General features: G+C 41.2%; 1 protein-coding gene across 1 annotated transcript in view; it reads right to left on the bottom strand.

Moving 5' to 3' along the window:
* Positions 1 to 7,918: 7,918 nt before the first annotated feature.
* The window catches only part of LOC309601903 (microtubule-associated protein 1B-like), a gene marked incomplete at both ends in the record, with an annotated part of 56,379 nt that continues 46,390 nt past the window's right edge, over positions 7,919 to 17,907 (bottom strand). The window contains 3 exons of the mRNA XM_082335162.1: positions 7,919 to 8,074; positions 8,803 to 9,041; positions 11,302 to 17,467. Coding sequence (XP_082191288.1) covers positions 7,919 to 8,074; positions 8,803 to 9,041; positions 11,302 to 17,467 — 6,561 coding nt within the window. The remainder of the gene's footprint in view (positions 8,075 to 8,802; positions 9,042 to 11,301; positions 17,468 to 17,907) is intronic.

Here is a 17,907-nt window from a genome sequence, read left to right as displayed (position 1 = left end):
TCAGCCTCCTTTTCTCCAGGCTAAACAACCCCAGTTCCCTCAGACACCCTTCATAAGACTTGTGCTCTAGACCCTTCACCAGCTTCATTGTTCTTCTTTGGACACACTCCAGCACCTCAAAGTCCTTCTTGTAGTGAGGGGCCCAAAAATGAACACAGTATTCAAGGTGGGGCCTCACCACTGCCGAGTACAAGGGGATGATCACTTCCCTAGTCCTGCTGGCCACACTATTCCTGATACAAGCCAGGATGCCATTGGCCTTCTTGGCCACCTGAGCACACTGCTGGCTCATGTTCAGGCGGCTGTCAACCAACACCCCCAGGTCCTTTTCCGCCAGGCAGCTCTCCAGCCACTCTTTCCCAAGCCTGTAGCATTGCAAGGGGTTATTGCTACTTCATTCTGCTCCCCGTCCCTGTCTTCCAGCTCAGGGGGCTGGGTACCCTGAGAACAACTGGTCTGACTATTAAAGACTCAGGCAAAGAAGGCATTAACTACCTCAGCCTTTTCCTCAGCCTTTGTCACTATGTTTCCCCCCCCCATCCAGTAAAGGATGGAGAGTCTCCTTAGCCCTCCTTTTGTTGCTAACGTATTTGTAGAAACATTTTTTATTGTCTTTTACAGCAGTAGCCAGATTAAGTTCTAGTTGGGCTTTGGCCCTTCTAATTTTCTCCCTGCATGGCCTCACGACATCCTTGTAGTCCTCCTGAGTTGCCTGCCCCTTCTTCCAAAGGTCATAAACTTTCTTTTTTTGCCCTGACTTCCAACCAAAGCTCTGTGTTCAGCTAGGCTGGTTTTCTCCCCTCCCAGCTCGTCTTTTGGCACATAGGGACAGCCTGCTCCTGTGCCTTTAAGATTTCCTTCTTGAAGAATGTCCAGCCTTCCTGGACTCCTTTGCCCTTCAGGACTGCCTCCCAAGGGACTCTCTCAACCAGGCCTCTAGACAGGCCAAAGTCTGCCCTCCAAAATTCCAAGGCAGCAGTTCTGCTAACTCCCCTCCTTACTTCTCTGAGAATCAAAAACTCTGTCATTTCATGATTGCTGTGCCCAAGACTGCCTCCAGCCATCACATCACCCACAACTCCTTCTCTGTTCGCAAACAACAGGTCCAAACAACAAAGCGCCTTCCCTAGTTGGCTCCCTCACCAGCTGTGTCAGGAAGTTATCATCTTCCACACGCTCCAGGAACCTCCTAGACTGTTTCCTCTCTGCTGTATTGTATTTCCAGCAGGCATCTGGTAAGTTGAAGTTCCCCAGGAGAACAAGGGCTAGCGATTGTGAGACTTCTCCCAGCTGCTTATAGGATATTTCATCTGCCTCTTCATCCTGGTTGGGTGGTCTATAACAGACTCCCACCATGATATCTGCCTTGTTGGCCTTCCTCCTGATACTTACCCATAAACACTCAACCCTGTCATCACCATTGTCAAGCTCTAGACAGTCAAAACAGTCCCTAACATACAGGGATGCCCCACTGCCTCTCCTTCCTTGCCTATCCCTTCTGAAGAGTTTATAGCCATCCATTGCAGCACTCCAGTTGTGCAAGTCATCCCACCATGTTTCCGTGATGGCAACTATATCATAGTTTTCCAGCTGCACAATGGCTTCCAACTCCTCCTGTTTGTTGCTCGTGCTGCGTGCATTGGTATAGATGCACTTCAGTTGGACTGTTGAGCTCGCCACCTTTTTTGAGGGAGAAGCCCTAATTCCCTATGTGACCATTCTCAGATGCTTCCGTGGTTTCTAATATGTCAATAATCCTTGCATCTTTGCTGCCGCATGGATCTCCATCCCCTACCTCCACTGAGATGGCAGACTGAAGGACCTCGCTAGCACACCGTCCCTCAAACATTGGTGTTCCACCCCCAGGCTTATCTCTAGCAAGCCTGGTTTTCTCTCTTTCCCCCTTCCAATCTAGTTTAAAGCTCTTCCAATGAGCCCTGCTAACTCCTGAGCCAGAATCCTTTTCCCCCTTTGAGACAGGTGTACCCCATCTGTCACCAGCAGGCCTGGTGACATGTAGACTGACCCATGATCAAAAAAAACCCCAAAATTCTGCCGGTGACACCAGGCTCGGAGCCAGGTATTGATCTGCTGGCTCTTCCTGTTTCTTCCCTCATCGTTCCCTGCAACTGGAAGGATAGAGGAGAGCACTACTTGTGCTCCTGATCCCTTAACCAGTCGTTCCCAAGGCCCTGAAGTCTCTCTTGATCGCCCTTGGACTTCTAGTTGCAACTTCATTGCTGCCTACCTGAAAAACCAATAATGAATAATAATCCGAGGGCCGTACCAGGGTAGGAAGCTTTCTCTTCACATCTTTAACCTGGGCCCCAGGGAGGCAGCAGACTTCCCTAAGAAGTGGGTCCGGTCTGCATATTGGGCCTTCTGTTCCTCTCAGGAGAGAGTCTCCTATGACAATGACCCATCTTTTTTTCTTTATGGAAGCGGTTTTGATGCAGGGTGTAGGCTGACTTAACCTTGGCAACACCTCCGACCTAGATGAACCATTGTCCTCGTCATTGTTCGGTTCCACTTGCAGAGCCTCGTACCTATTATGCAAGGGCACTTGGGAAGGTGGGGTAGTCACAGAGGAGACACGCTTGCTGTGCCAGGCAGGACCTTGTCACCATTCCCCTCTACCCCTTAAGTCATCATATTCAGCCAGGTGGAGAGAGGATAGGGAATCCTCTGTATCATGGGTCCTGTCTGCCTGGTGGGCCTGTCCCAGGGAAGGTAGGGTGCGGTTCCAGTAGTCTATCTCCCTCTCGGACTCCCTGATACTCCTCAACTTACTCACCTCCTCCCGGAGCTCTGTCACTAAGGGGAGGAGTTCCTCTACCTGGGCACACCTCCCACAGGTGTGCTCACTGCTGCCATCTGGTACTGGCATAAGAGTAGGGCACACCCCGCAGCTTGACACCTGAGTGGCAGTGTGTTCCCACCGGAGCTCTGTCTGGGAAGCTGCATCAGTCGTGGTGGGTTTAGAGCGGACATAGCCTTCTGCCGAGTGGATACCATTGCTCCCTGGTCGAGCCAGCAGAGCTACAGAGCCCTTCCTGCCATGCCACGCCCTATTTGCCCACCCTGTTCACGGTGCTCCTGGTCGCTAGTGCTCCCTAGGGACTTCTTTTATACGTGGGGAGCTTGGCCGCTGTTGCTCCTGGCCCTGCTCAGGTCTCATCATCCGCTGTGTTGGGAGCTGCGGGCTCCTGGCGCCTCTCTTGGCTCCCCCTGAGGTTCCCCCGGTTAAGGAAACCCCCCCTGTGCACCGCACTGATGTGCTCCACTGCGGATCCTGCCAGCACCAGAGCTGCTCGCCTCAGCGATGTAGCTTTATTGGGTATCATCTCTGACACAGCCCCTTGAACGTGTACTTACTGAAAATGAGGTATTTTCTCATGCTGCTGAAGGATACAGAAATGATAACAACAAAAAGCAGCCACATCATGGTACATCATGGTAATCTTTTACACCACAAGAAATAAAAGTAATCTTCAGCATTTATTTCTCAATTTCTAAATAAAGATTGATTCTTATCTAGTATTTAAGTAGTCATTGATCTTTTGAGGAAAAGTCCATATAGTAGATAATCATGATTGAATGAAAGGGAAAACTTACAAATACATACATACACAAAGACAAGAAATGTCAACACCACTTTACCACTTTTGTATTTTATTGTGGAACTGAGTTTGTTTCCTTTACATCAAATATCCTCAGTGGAAGAGGGGACATTGCACACAAATATCATAAAAGCACTACATATTACTTTCACTGGAAACTAATTTTCTACATTAGATATGACTGGATAGAAGTGATGCAGGATTATAAGACATAATACCATACACAGCTGCAGACTGACACAAACACCGTTCAGAACAAGAGAGAAGAGGTGTGTGAGGTGCTTCTCAGCCAGCAACAAGACTGTTTCTTTCCATAGTTTGGAAGATGATGACTGCATGCAAATGCGTGAAAGCATATTTCAGATTTCCTCTTTTACAGTTGTGATTACAGCCCAGTCTTGAAGAGGTAGCTCTGCCATCTGGAGCTCCTAGCTAGTCTACTGCAGAGAAGCTTTTTTTTTTCTGCTTTTTTTTTTCTTTCAATATTTTTATGCCATTGTTTTATTTAGTTACTTATTTTTTTAGATTTTTTTGTAAAGTCACAACAGACTTTTTTCTTTTTTTTTATTTTAGATAGCAAACATTTTTAAACCAGGTGAATAATAATAGCATTCTAAGAAATGCTTACCCCTAGTTGCTTTTAGTGTTTTGTTCAATTAAGTGAAAAGATGAAAGCTTACAGTTTCTTACAAGTGTAAACATTATACTTTTTCCTTTTCTAATAAATCCAGACCAACAAAATTACTATTTCTCTCAAAACATCATTACTGAGCAAGAACCCCTTGCGACAGATGAAGAGAAGCATATGACAGAAATGTCCTAAATGCACAGTAAGTGCTCTTTGGAGCTGACTTGCTTTATGGTGAGAGGGATTGAAAATTCAATTAACAAATTGATTAAATCTTAGTAAATGAGTATCAGAACTCTCCTAAAATGCATAAGCTATCGTAGACAATTAAAAAAACCCATTCATATACAGTTAGCTCCATTCACCACAGTATGTAAGATAATAATAAAAAAATCAAAAGTGAATTCTATGAAAGATGGGGTGAAAAGTAGAGGTCAATGAAGTCATGCCCACCACAGGACTTTGAAAAGGCATGCAAGAGAGGCCCTGTCCAAGTTCAGGAGTGGGGCGTGATCTCTAAAGTTAATTCTTCATTGAATTTTATGAAGCAGTATAGTAATAGCATAAAGATCATGACTGGGGATGCTGTTATGGGTAATACCATCATTTAAATGGAGCGTCCTTTACACTCAGATATTGAATCTTTATAATTAACCAATAACAAACCATGCTTCTAGGAATCTATGCTGATCAACAGCATTCATCATTAATGTACATGGTACATTTTGATGACTGTTACTAAACTAATTGTGTAGTATTATGATTAGCACAGTTAGATTAGTTCCACAGGCAGGGGAGACATTAAGGGCAAGAGGAGCTAATGGAGGAGTTCATTGCTGTGTTACACCCAGGCATGATTACCATTTAAAAGGGAATGGATGGAACAGGCATTACAATACCTCAGAATAGCCAGACTGGGATTTTAATATTCTTGTAGCAGCAAAAAATGAATGAACATTTTAAAGTTGGCTGTAACTGCCTAATTATTATTATTTTTAAAGTAAAACTAATGCTTGAGCCATCACAAACTTACTTGGGGAGATTTAAGGCTTGATTCTAATTTCAGTTACAGTAGGACCAAATGACTGTAACTTCCCTGATTGATTGTAGTGAAATTGCTCCTGATTCACAAGAGTAAGTGTCATAAGTAAGTGAGATTAGTCTCAGGACCACTGCTGTACTTACTTAGATTTTCTACCAAAGACGAGGTACAAACCATTTCAGATATTGTCAGAAAATCAGAAAATCTGTTCCCACCCACTCAAAAAGTTTGAAATCTGACCTGTATAAGTAGACAAAGCAGAATTGTAGAAATAGTACAACTATTCTGCCAAACATTTTGCCTATAACTTTGAAGACTATATATTACAAAAGCAATTTTAAGTGAATGATTATGAGCCCAGCAAACATGCTTGTTTTCACAATACATTTCCATTTGCCTTTTCCGCCATAGTCATTCCGAGTTATTCTTAACGACTTAAAAGGTATAGTAATAAATAAAACAGCATTGCTAGAGATACCTAAAAAAAAGAAGACATTAAAAATAAATCAAAAACCTCAACAACTGACAAACAGTAATTCACAGCATTAAATAGGCCTCAGGAGCCCACATTTAAAGGACCCTAAAGCAGTATAAAAAAAACCCTCATAAAAATTAGGAATGCAAACATATACCTATTAAACAAAAATATCCTAACAACATAAAATTGAAATAAATTATAAGTAAAGAAAATAAAATGAGTCACAGTTCACTACGTTGTGAAACTTAATACCAGCCATAATGGTGAATCATACAGACCAGCACATATATTCATTTTGGAGGCCTTTACACCTTCTTTAAATTCAGATTTGCAAACCTTCTACAATGTAACAAGATTTTTTTATTGGGATAAAACTTCTGAGACTAAAAGATCTAAACTATCTTAAATGATGGAACTGTTCTACATGCTGTTCTGCTGCAAGCAGTCTAGAGAAGGAAAGGAAGGGGGAAAGGAAGAGAGAGAGGAAGGAAGAAAGGAAAGGGACTTATTTTAGCTTATTGCTTATTCTATCTTTTTTCAAGATCTTGTGAGGATTGAGAGTGTAGGTTACACCCTTGTAAATATTAGGCAATCAACATTTCAGATCCCATTTTCCGTCATCATCAATAGGTTAATTTTACCACCAGGGTGCCCCTCCCCACCACCCAAAAAAGGTATTGGCAGTTGACTATTTTCAGTAAATCTTACCTCAATATCCATTCTCACTAGAACCTCAAACAACATTATTAATTTATCTTACAAAACTACTAAAAAAATTGCCTTCACCTGAAAAATTTTTCTTTGCATTTTACTGTAAATGAAAACTTTTCTTAAAAATCTATTAAAAGTTCATGCAGCACTAAAAAAAAAGGTTTCTGTACATTTGTTCCCATATTTACTCTTAAATGAAAAAAATAAAATAAGGTAAGACAAAGGAAGGTTGAATACTGTACAGACTCGCAGGTAACCTTTTTCATCATCCTGAATGTTTCACTAAGTTTTGCAACTCTGATACTGGACGCCACTTCAATCTTGCTTCCACAGTACAAAAGAAGCTTTAAAGAAAAAATGCTCATCTTGCCTTGTTGAGCTGTCCTGGTGCATCAACGAATTGTTCACAGAACTAACATACGCAATTCATAGCACCAAGCCGTTTGACCAGTCAGATAGGTTTGTAGTATCACACATGCACACTCACACTTCTTTACTGGTGTAACTATGATCCTACACAGATGTTTTATAAATTTGCTGTCTCAACATTAAAAAATAAATATATCAAGTTTCTTTGTACATTCAAGTCACTTTCTAAGGCAAATTGTCTACTGTATGTACTCCCAACTGTTTGGTATTTTGCTTCAGTTAATTGACAGTGGACATGGGCATTTAAGCATGTGGACTGATCAGTTCTGACTGGAGTGAGTGGATTTTTACTGGGAGCATGCCTTAGACCAACAATTCTGCATGTTGAAAGAAAGGTTTTAGAATTCTGAATGGGGTTCAAACTACGTGCATATTTCGCCTACGATTGTTATGGTATGTCAGTATGCAGAGTTCAAATTAAAGAAGTGGAAAACTGCTAATGAGCATTAGGTTGTACGTCCCTTCCTAGCCACATTCTGCTTCTTTTTATTTTCCAGCTAACTTAATTCTGTAAAGTAAGGACCTCCTTTGCGATAGCTCAGATATTGATACAAATTTAAAACCTCCTTTTCATGTGAGTGCATAAACAGACTGCAGTAAGCGATACAGCTATTGCCATGAGACTACTGGAGATCTAATTATTTATTACTTTCTTCTCCTACCCCTCTCTTTCTTTCTCTCTCTTTGTGTTTCTTTAGAGGGCAAATGCCTCTACCTGGCAGAAGTCAGTTGGGGTTGGTAGTACATGGTTTCCAAACATTCAGCGGAGATGAAACTGGATCTGTATTTTCGCAGTAATTTGAACCCTACTATGGGAATACCGTTATTTCCCTTAGCAATCAGCAAAGACTGAAAAATATTAATGACTTGCATCGCCGTGATACAGTATAGCATTTTGCAGGTATACAGTTCAGCAGTTGAAATATATGGGTTGAATTTTTAGAAAAGGTGTTTTCAAACTGAAGAATTTCTGAAAACAAAGTTAAATCTTGTGGTGCATGGTCTTGTTCTTACAGTTCAATCTTGCATGCGGGAAAAGATTCATCTTGCATAACAACAGTGCTGCTGCTTGCCAAAACCATTATGTTGAGGTCCTGCTGTTTCTCATGGGTCTCTTGGTACCATTCCCTCATCACTTCCGAGTCATGGGTTGGGATTAAGGTCACCTACAACACAAAACAGGAGAACTCCTGAGGAATGGACAACAGAAACAACTGATAAGAAAAATGTCTTTGTAAGAAGTCCTGGCCAACAAATATGATTCCCTTTTGGATAGAGTGGATCTTTATGCAATAAATACTTAAATAAATGGATGGATAAAAGGAAATAAACAAACATGTAGATAAGATAAAATGACTGTAAAGAAGCAGTTTATCAAAATAAAACCTTGGTTCTCTAAGGTGCTGAGATGCAACTTTCCAGAGAAGTAGCAGTCTGCAGTCTGCACCGATAGCTCTTCAGTTTATGGCCAAATATTTTGTTTACTTATTTATCATGTTGGAAAGGCACATGAAGTTTCCAAGTGTATGTGATTACCATATAAACCATGAAACATTCACTTTTCTTTCCTACTTACAAACTGCAAGGTTTCCAAAGTTGGATCATATATGGTATAGCAACAAGATGAAATAGCCAAATGGCCCTGTAAACCAGTTCCCAAATGTTTTATTCTCCAGAGATAGGTCAGAAGGGCCAGAAATGGGGGAGCAATTGAGTATGGTGCAGCTCTGTGCTTCACTTGGGTGTCCTCTCACATCACTGGTGAAACAAGGTGCCCAGGCCGGGAACTCCTGTCCCCAGCAGCCACCGCCCACTCCAGAGGCACTCTGGCTTCCTGTAATTGCTTCCCAGAGAAGATTAAATTTCCAGGTAGAAATACTAGTGAAGAGCCTACCTGCATGTTACTCTCCCACTGGGCCTTGCCCTCCAGCAGGGAGTCCAGAACAGCCCTGCTTGGCTCCTCAGCTGCAGAATCATTCCCGCTCACCACGTAGTAGGATGACCGCACCCTCTTGAAAAACTCAACATCGACATTCTTGCTATTGCTGTGGTTGGGAATGTACACCAGATCCAAATACGCTGGAGGTCCTGGAGGCATCGCTGTAGATTTTGCTGACTTACTATTCCCAGGTCCTTTGGAAATCAAACAACAAAAGAATATATCACAGGCTGGTTAAAAACATGCATTTATTAATTACCATTATAACCACTGAGATGATATTCTTAAAATTGCTAGTGTTGGTTAAGCATTACATAGCTACAATTGCACTTCTGTGTCCCCTGAAACAATTATGGCATTACCCTCCTACATCCAATGACACGTTCCAGCTTTGTTGTATGCCAGTTACGATTGCACTGGGAGGAAAAAAATGGAATAAAAGTAACTATCTATATAATACAATAAAAACTCACTACCACATAACCAACATTTGACTGAACCTTTCCCAGTAATATACTACTATTATCCAACAATTACTATACAAGGCTGTGATTACTGAATTACCATTCAACAAATGGCACTATTATTTTCCAAGTTAAGAAGTACAGATTTTCGAAAGTCTCAGGTATGCATGATTATAAAAGCTAGAGTCACATGGGGAGCCATGCAGAAGTGGTCCTGAGATTTGGGGTATCAGCACATAGCAAGACATAGTAGCTGTTGATATGCTCATACTGTCTTACAGGTGCATCAGGAAGCTACTACATGTGAGCAGAAAGAGGGGCAAAGAGGAACTTGGGAGAACAGAGAAACTTCCTAAAGCAATTACTTCAGGAAACTGAGAACAAGTGTTTATTTGCCTGCTGGATCCTTATTTGCATACACAAACTAGCCACATAACAAAAAGTAGAGGGAAGCATGTTTTTGCTGCTATACATAGTGTAGTATCTGTTCTAAGAAGAGGTTCAGTCAAAAGGAAGTTCAAAGTTTACACACACATTAAAAATACTACCAAAAAAAGCTGGTTTTGCTACACACTGGATCATGGTGTGAACTGACAATCAGGATTCAACCAGTAATTGTATCCAGATGATCATCATTTATGTTTTATTGGCCTTCTCATGATGTTACAGAGGATGAAGTTTGGTAAACTAAATTATCTGAGCAATACACTCTATTTAGGATCACATATTGTAAAGCCAGGAAAGTCCAATACAATTGTTCAGTGTGACCTGCCGTTCATCATAGGGCAATATGCCAAATAAGCATCATAATATGATAAGATTTCCTGAATTAGAGAGTTTTTAACTATTGGGTATGTTACAAAATCTTTTATCATCTTTCATCATAAAAAATCTGTGATAAATCTTTCTGAATTGTGGATACCAACACTGGATAAAATATTAGACATTACAGTTTACACTTAAATGTCATTATCAAATAGAGCCTTGTCTTCAGCTCTAGCATATACCTGAGAAGTATGCTTCAAGGAAGAAGAATCTAATATAAAGCTAAAGTGCTGGAGAAATGTACAGCATGAGGAACTGTACTGCTGCTTTGAAAAGCATCTACTAACAGAGACATGCAAACGATGATGTAAGAAAGGAACAGCAGACAACTTAAAATAGGGAAGCTACAGATAGCTGAAAGCTGGCTTGCTTGCATTGAATCCTAGACCTGTTCCTTGTAAAAAGCTTTCAATAGAATATCAGTTCTGACAACAGCAAAATCAAAGTATCCCCAAAGCACTCTCTAACAAGATCTGCCGGAAACAACATATTAGCACAATGCCTCCTTCAGTAATCTAATTCATATTTTATTACTACTTAGAATACACAACAGTCATTCAAAATGACATTAAATTTCTGTATGTTTAGTCATCACTGATTGCATAAGACTTTAACTGGATTATATGATATACATGCTCAGCTCACTGAAAGCGCTCTTACTACTGCTATCGTTTTTTAAAAATACTCTTTTTAAAATTAATCCAGCAAAGTAATAAAAGCATCCAATGTCTGATAGTACCTTTGCCTCTCACAATATTAAATTGCATTATTTTATGTTAAGAGCATTGTGCCTACATGATTCTTACAATGAATAAAGTGGATCACTTTACTACTGAATTCACTTCACCTACAAAAGTGGTACTTTTAATTCTATTAGTTGGTTAACAATTCAGACAGCTAGTATTAAGTCCTTTATATTTGATGTACTCTCTCTAATTCTTTACATCTGAGCAAATTGACACATCAAGTTTCTCAGATTGCAAAAGTTAATTCAGTGAATTTAATCCATTTAAATGTGGCCTTAACACGCCAGATTTATATTTAAAACATGGACTTTCTTTGGGGGTTTGCTACAAACCACATTCTCAGCTGATATAAAGGCAACTTAGCTTCGCTGCAACAACTAAGAAAATCTTAACATTAGGGAACTCCTATCTGTCTTTACCTGTGGTTGCAGTCTTTGCTGACTTGGATGTTGTTGTATTTGCTGCATTCTTGGTGTCCTTATCTTTCTCTTCCACTCGAGACTTTACTTCTGGATTAGAGATATTTTTGGTTGCCTTCTCCACAGAATCCTTCTTTTTTGGAGAAGCTGTTTTGGAAATTTTGTCTAAAGATTCTTTTACAGCTGGTTTTGGTGAAGCCACTTGTTTTGATTTACCATCACTTTTTTTAACAGGAGAAGATGACTTGGTCTTAGTACCCTGCTTTTTTGTCTTTGTCTTTTCTTTGAGGTCCTTCTTCAAAGGTTTACCCAAATTCTGATCGATGGGCAAAGTCTCTGGATCAACCATGGAGACATCAGGGTGCCTAGGGGAAGGGCTTTGATCCTGCATTGGGACAGGTGGTGGGTCAATTTGTTTGTATGTAATTGTCTTGTCTGTCGGAATGGTTTCTGACTCATCTTCCGAGTCAATGTTAGCATCTGCAGTGATGGAAGGGCATTCCTCAGTCTCGGGGGGAACATCCGAATCAGTCTGAGATGGGGCAGACTCGCTCACGGATGTGGGAGGAGTTTCATCACACTGCCGCCCTTGCTGCTTTCCCCCAGAAGGTGGCTGGGCTCCCCCACACTGAGTTAATGGCTTCTCTTGATCTTGAGATTGTTCTTTACTTGCAAACCACTCAAGGGGATTTGGGTTGATAAATGAGGGTGAAAGTTCAGTTTTAGGATGTTTATATTCGCAGGAGGACACAAGGCATAAGTCAACATCTTGATGGGATTCTGCTAACGATTTTCCTGGAGTAAAATGTGCACTTGCTTCATAGGAATAGCTAGTAGCTTCAGATGACCTGGTGGTTTTCCCAGTTGTCTTAAATGAGTAATCTGTGTCTTCAGGTGAGCTGGTGGCTTTCCCTGTTGTCTCATAGGAGTAATCCATAGCATCAGGTGATCTGGTAGCTTTCCCTGTTATCTCACAGGAATAATCTGTGGCCTGAGGTGATCCAGATTTTGCAACTGCCTCATAGGAGTAGCTAATATCTTCTGGTGACCTAGTATTTTTCTCTGTGGCCTTGTAAGAATAACTAATTTCTTCTGGTGATCTGCTGCTTTTCTCTGAATCTTCTTTTTCTGGGCTGATTAAAGGTTCTGGACTGTGCTTTGTTAGGGGTTCCTGGTAACCAAATGCTTTGACAGGGGATACTTGTAGCAACAACGAAGATGTATGACTAGCTGACACTGCTTCTGTGATTGCAGGAGGTGAATCTGGAAAACTAGGAGAGTACAGAGGAGAAGATTCCCTTGGAGTTAATGGAGATAGGTCAGACTTTGGTGACAGCTTTTCTCCTAGGCTCTGCACCTTTTCTAAAGTAAAAGAAGAATGCAGTGACATATCTCTGGGTGGAACAGCACCTGAAAAAGTTTCTTCCAGCAGTGGCGAAGTTAACTGGGAAGGTGTATGAGCCGATGAAGTTGAGGATGAAGCCTCAATTTGAGAAACTGAAATAATTTCTGAAATATCCTTCTCCTGAGAGTAAGATGACTGCTCCATGGGGGAAATCTTCTGTGCAAAAGTAGGCTCCTGTATATCTGAAGGGCTATAATCTACTTCTGTTGGTCCATTTTCGGATATATGGTGTATACTAGTGCCTACAGTAGGATAGTCTGGAGATTGCCTACTGAAGTCCATTGCTAAAGACTGCTCAGGGGACTCCTGACCAAATTCCACTGACATCATAGTTGACTGCTCAGGAGATCTGTGATCGTGCACCGGGGTTCTTGATTTTGTGGTTTTAGGTGAGAAATCTAGTGGAGAAATTGACATGGGCCTTGGACACTCTTCCTTAGATGGAGACATGTCTGTTTCCTGAAATGTTGTTGGTGTTTGTACAACTGACACTGAAAGGGAATCATCAACTTCAGTAGAGTGGGGGGATCCAACCTCAGCATGCAAAGAAGGAGATACATCATCAGTAGTTGGTTCTGGAAATGAACTAGTAGCAACAGATGCTGTAGAGACAGAAGCTACTCCTTCTATATGGGAATAGGTGTCTTCTGCTACAACCTCATCAACTGGAGTTGCAGACTTGTCAGAAACAGTGCCTTCAGAAATTGACATTTTGGTGTCTTCTTTTAAGGAACCGAACTGACCAATATCTATTTGAGTAGGTGAGAGATCACCTGCTAGCTTCCGCTCATCCAAGACCAGTGAAGACTGGGAGCTGCTGGGTTCTGTATCCTCCATTTTCCTTTCTAGGCTGAAGCCTTCCTTAATTACCATAAACTCCACGCTTTTTTCATCTTGTTTTTCTTGGCCCACAGAGCTGGCTTCAGAAGCTGGGCTCATCTGAACAGGTGATTTTTCTTTTTCAGGTTTCCCCTCAGAAGGACTTCCATAATCTCTGGTGGGAGACTTTACATCAGCACTCAAAAATGTATCATAAGTGGTCTCTGAACCTATCAGTGGTGGACTCCGTAGAGGCGAGAGAACCTTTTCAATAGGAGATTCTGAATCTGGCACAGGCTCATCCATAGGGCTTATTCTGGGTTTTGCAGGCTCATCCTTAACTTCACTGAGTTCAAAGCTAACAGGAGCTTCTGTTGACTTTTCACTGGTTTCAGAGGGAAGCTGACTGGATTTTTCATCAGTGGGAGACTGATAATAAGGTGTGTGGCCAGCACTACCAGCAGCAGACTGTGAGGGAGATGCTATTTCTAATGTTTTATCTTCAGGGCTTGCACAGTGCTCTTCAGCAACTTCTTGATGTATATCAGGCAATGTAGCAATAGGGACAGGCTCAGCCGAGACCTTGATCTCATTGGGAGTGAGTGAAAAGTTCACACTACGTTCACTCAGTGGTGTTTTGGCAACGGGTGATGGAGGGGACAAACTCTCAGCTGGACTACATTTTCCACCATCTTCTGGATAGGGTTCTTTGATTTCTAATTTGGCAGTGCCTTGGATTTCACTTCCTTTTTGCCAATATACATCTTGGAATGCAGATTTGCAGAATTTGTCTTCCTCTAATGAAGAAGGTGGTGAGATGGTAGAAGCTGAGGCATTATAGTCTTTACCTTCTGTGGCCTCTGTTTTCGATCCTTCTGATAATCCATTAAAAGCATCCAGAAGTGGAGAAAGTTTAGGTCTAGCAAATTCTTGAGAGTACAGTGATGTCTCATGCTTGGTAATGTTCATATACTCCTGAGAAGGTGACTCGCTTTCCTCATTGTTAGTTTCATCACTCATGACATCCCGGGGTGTAGACATTTCATCCATTGGAGTTGGTTCACTTGATATTTCAATGGTAGACTGTGTATAACCTGAAGTAGCAGTGAATTCTTCAGGTTGATCTTCTTTATCTTCTTCATCAGAAACAGTGGCTTCACTTTCTGAACCACCAGGTAATGTTTCATCATGGATAGAAGAGGCTGGTTCAACTGCTGGAGACTGAGGCTCTGAGCGTTTTGTTTGTGTAATTATGAGTAGGCCATATTTATCTTCAACTTCACCAGCTTCTGCAGCTTTGTCTACCACAGCCATCACATAATCTTCTTCAGCTTCTATTTTTTCAGTCTCCTCTTCATCTCTGATGTCTTCTGCTTTGTCTTCCTCCTCTTCTTCAGTTTCTGCCTTTTCTACTGCTTCTTCCCTGTCTTCCTCAGCCCGTTCATCTGATGCCTCATCATCTGCCTTTTCAATATATTTTTCGGCTTTAATGTTAGCATCTGCTTCAGCCATTATTTCTGCTGAAGTCTCTTCCATTTTTCTTGCTTCCTCCATATATGGTTTTGTGATGTCCAGTGGTGTCTTTTCTTCCTCATCTTCACCTCGTTCTTCAGCTTCTTCTGTCTCTGCCTTTTCCTCATAATCTCCTGCTTCATATGATTCTTCCAAGCCAGTTCCCTCATCTTCAAACTTTTCATTGTCATCAACCCTGTGCTTTTCCACAGGTTCCAATTCTTCGGGTGTTTGTTCACACTCACCCTCAGCCTCTGTGGTAGTTATGCCTTCATCAGAGGACTCGGCAGGTCCTTCATTATCTATTTTTTCTTTTTGGACTTCAAAGGCTTCTTTTTGTTCTGTGCCAGTGAGTTTCAGTTCATCCTCTATAAGTGCAACTTGAGGTTTTGTTTCTTTTATTGTTTCTACTTCTTCAGCTTTTAATTCCTCAAAATCCTTTGTTAAATCCTCTGGTGAAGACATAAGAGATCTATCCACTTCAAGTTCTTTTCCACTAGCTGTAATTTCTGCAGCTGCTACAGTTGTGGCGGTGGCTCCAACTGCTGCAAGGGCAGCTTGCACTCCACTGACTTTGATCTCCTTCTTCACAGTCTTAATATTTCCTTTTTCCTTTGGCTTTCCAGTAGGTACTGCTTCTTTTTTAGCAGGTTCCTCCTTCTTTCGTGGTTTAGGCTTTGCTGATAGCTTTTTTACTTCAGTTGAAGAAGCAGCTGTCTTCTTTGTTTCTTTAGGAACCTTTTTGATGTCCTTTTTGGCTTCTTTATCTTCCTTCTTAATTTCCTTCTTCTCTTCTTTTTTACCTTCTTTTTTAGCTTCCTTTGGTGGAGCTTCTTTCTTCACTTCCTTCTTAGTTTCCTTCTTCTCTTCCTTTTTCACCTCTTTTTTAACTTCTTGCTTGATCTCTTCTTTTTTGGGTTTTTCCTCTTTTTTGATGGGTGTTTTCTCCTCTTTTTTAGAAACCTCTTTCTTTGGTTTTTCTTTTTCCTCTTTCTTTTCTTCAGGTTTTGCTTTGACTTCCTTTTTCACTGGCTTCTCCTTTGCCACTTTTGGTTTTACATCTGTAGCTTGTTTTTCAGGAGTTTCGGATTTTACTAATTGCTCTTCTTTACTTGTTATGTCTTTTTCTGCCACTATAGGTTTGGTCTCCACTTTTGCTGGTTTCTCTTTTTTAACTGGAACTTTTTCTTTGCTTTCCAATTTCTGAAGCTTTTCCGGTGCTGGACTAGGCTTTGCAGGCTCTGGTGTTTCTTCTTTAGATTCCTTTCTGACGGGCTTGCTTGATGGTGTCTTTGCAGCAGGCTTCAGACTCTCCTTGCTGTCTGTTTGTTGTTTCAACTTTGCTTGTTTCACAGCTGGACTAGCAATGTTCCCAGTTAGGTCTTTTTGTGTAACCATTGGTTGTTTAAGGAAGTCTAAGTGTTTGAGTTTTTCTAGTCCTTCTAGAATATTATATTGGGTGCTGTTTCCAGGAAACAGAACTCGGATTATTTTTTCTGCAGGATTAGCTGGATGCCACACAATCAGGGATGAGACAGAGGTGAAATAGGATAATGGAATGTCTAGTTCTTGGCCATTTGGTAGCAGGAATTCAGCTTTATTTTTGCTAGTATCACTCCACTGTTGCATAAAATATTGCATCTCTTTGCTATTTTTAACAGGATTAAGCACATACATCTCAAGTTTGCCAACTCCCATTTTCTGAAATAAAATGATGGGGTCAATGGTATTTCCTACATTTCTGAAAAGAGGTTCTGGTTTCATAGACAACTTATGTAAATACTGGAGAGTAAAACAAGCTTCTTCTACACTCCTTTTTACTCTAAAGTTAGGATCCAGGTTCTTCAGGTTCTCAGGTACATTAAGGAATACAACTCCTAAATCAGGTGAGATCAGATTTTTCATCCAGTCACTGTTGGTAGTAGACCCTTGGGACTGTTCCTCTTCTAATTCAGCTATCTTTCGCTGAAGCATGCTATTGATTCCTGGCAGGTTATCATCTCCGATGTGAGTGAGTAGAATAGAATCTACCCTGTCCAAGTGACGGATAAGTTTCCAAAAGCAAGATTTTCTTTCAGATCCTCCATTGATAAGCATGTTGAATCCATTCACTGCAAACAACGCAGAGTCCCCTCTTCCACCCGGGAAAATATAACAGCAGGGTCTGGAGAGTTTCAAGAAGCCTCCTGAAGTTGGAGGTTCCAAAATGTCAAAGGGTGATGGCACTTCTACTGATTCTGACAGATACTCTGTGAATTCAGAGAGTCCTTCCATTTCGGGCAATATGGAAACTGAGTTGAGTTTAATGTTAATAAAGTCTTGAAGGTTGTGTCTGTCAAGGTTGGAATTTTTCCAGTCTCCTTCCTCAGGGCAGAAAAGAGTTAAGCTGGCTTTGTTGGCAGGGTGTGTGGTGCTCAATAATTCACCAATCTAGGGTTGTAAAACAAAAACACAAGAAGATGCATGTAAATTCATTTTTTAATGACAATTATTAATGTCAAAACATAATATTTCCTGATCAGATATAGATAAAACATTTTTCATTCACTTCTGCACTGTTGAGTACCTGTCTCAGAAGCTAAAGGAACCTGTTAGCACAATTCATTTACTACTGTATTTTTTTAAATACAAAGGAGCAGCCTATGAGGAAAGGTCCCTTCCTCATTGCCCAAAGGAGGAAAGTACCCCAAGGTTCCCCCTTCCCTCCTCCACTCTTTATAGGAGGACAGTACAAGCTTTTATATTTAGAGGGGATGAGGACTATGAGGCTAATGCTGCCAGAGCTGCCACTATCTTGGCCATTGGCTCATGAGTCTCCCTGCTGCCCCTGTCCATCCAGAAGAGCCAGCCAAATATCTAAGGGAAACAGC

This window comes from Platalea leucorodia (assembly GCF_965183815.1).
Source record: "Platalea leucorodia genome assembly, chromosome: W".
NCBI classification, from domain to species: domain Eukaryota; kingdom Metazoa; phylum Chordata; class Aves; order Pelecaniformes; family Threskiornithidae; genus Platalea; species Platalea leucorodia.
The sequence above is the reverse complement of the archived record's forward strand: the minus strand, read 5'-3'. Positions and strand labels throughout refer to the sequence as shown.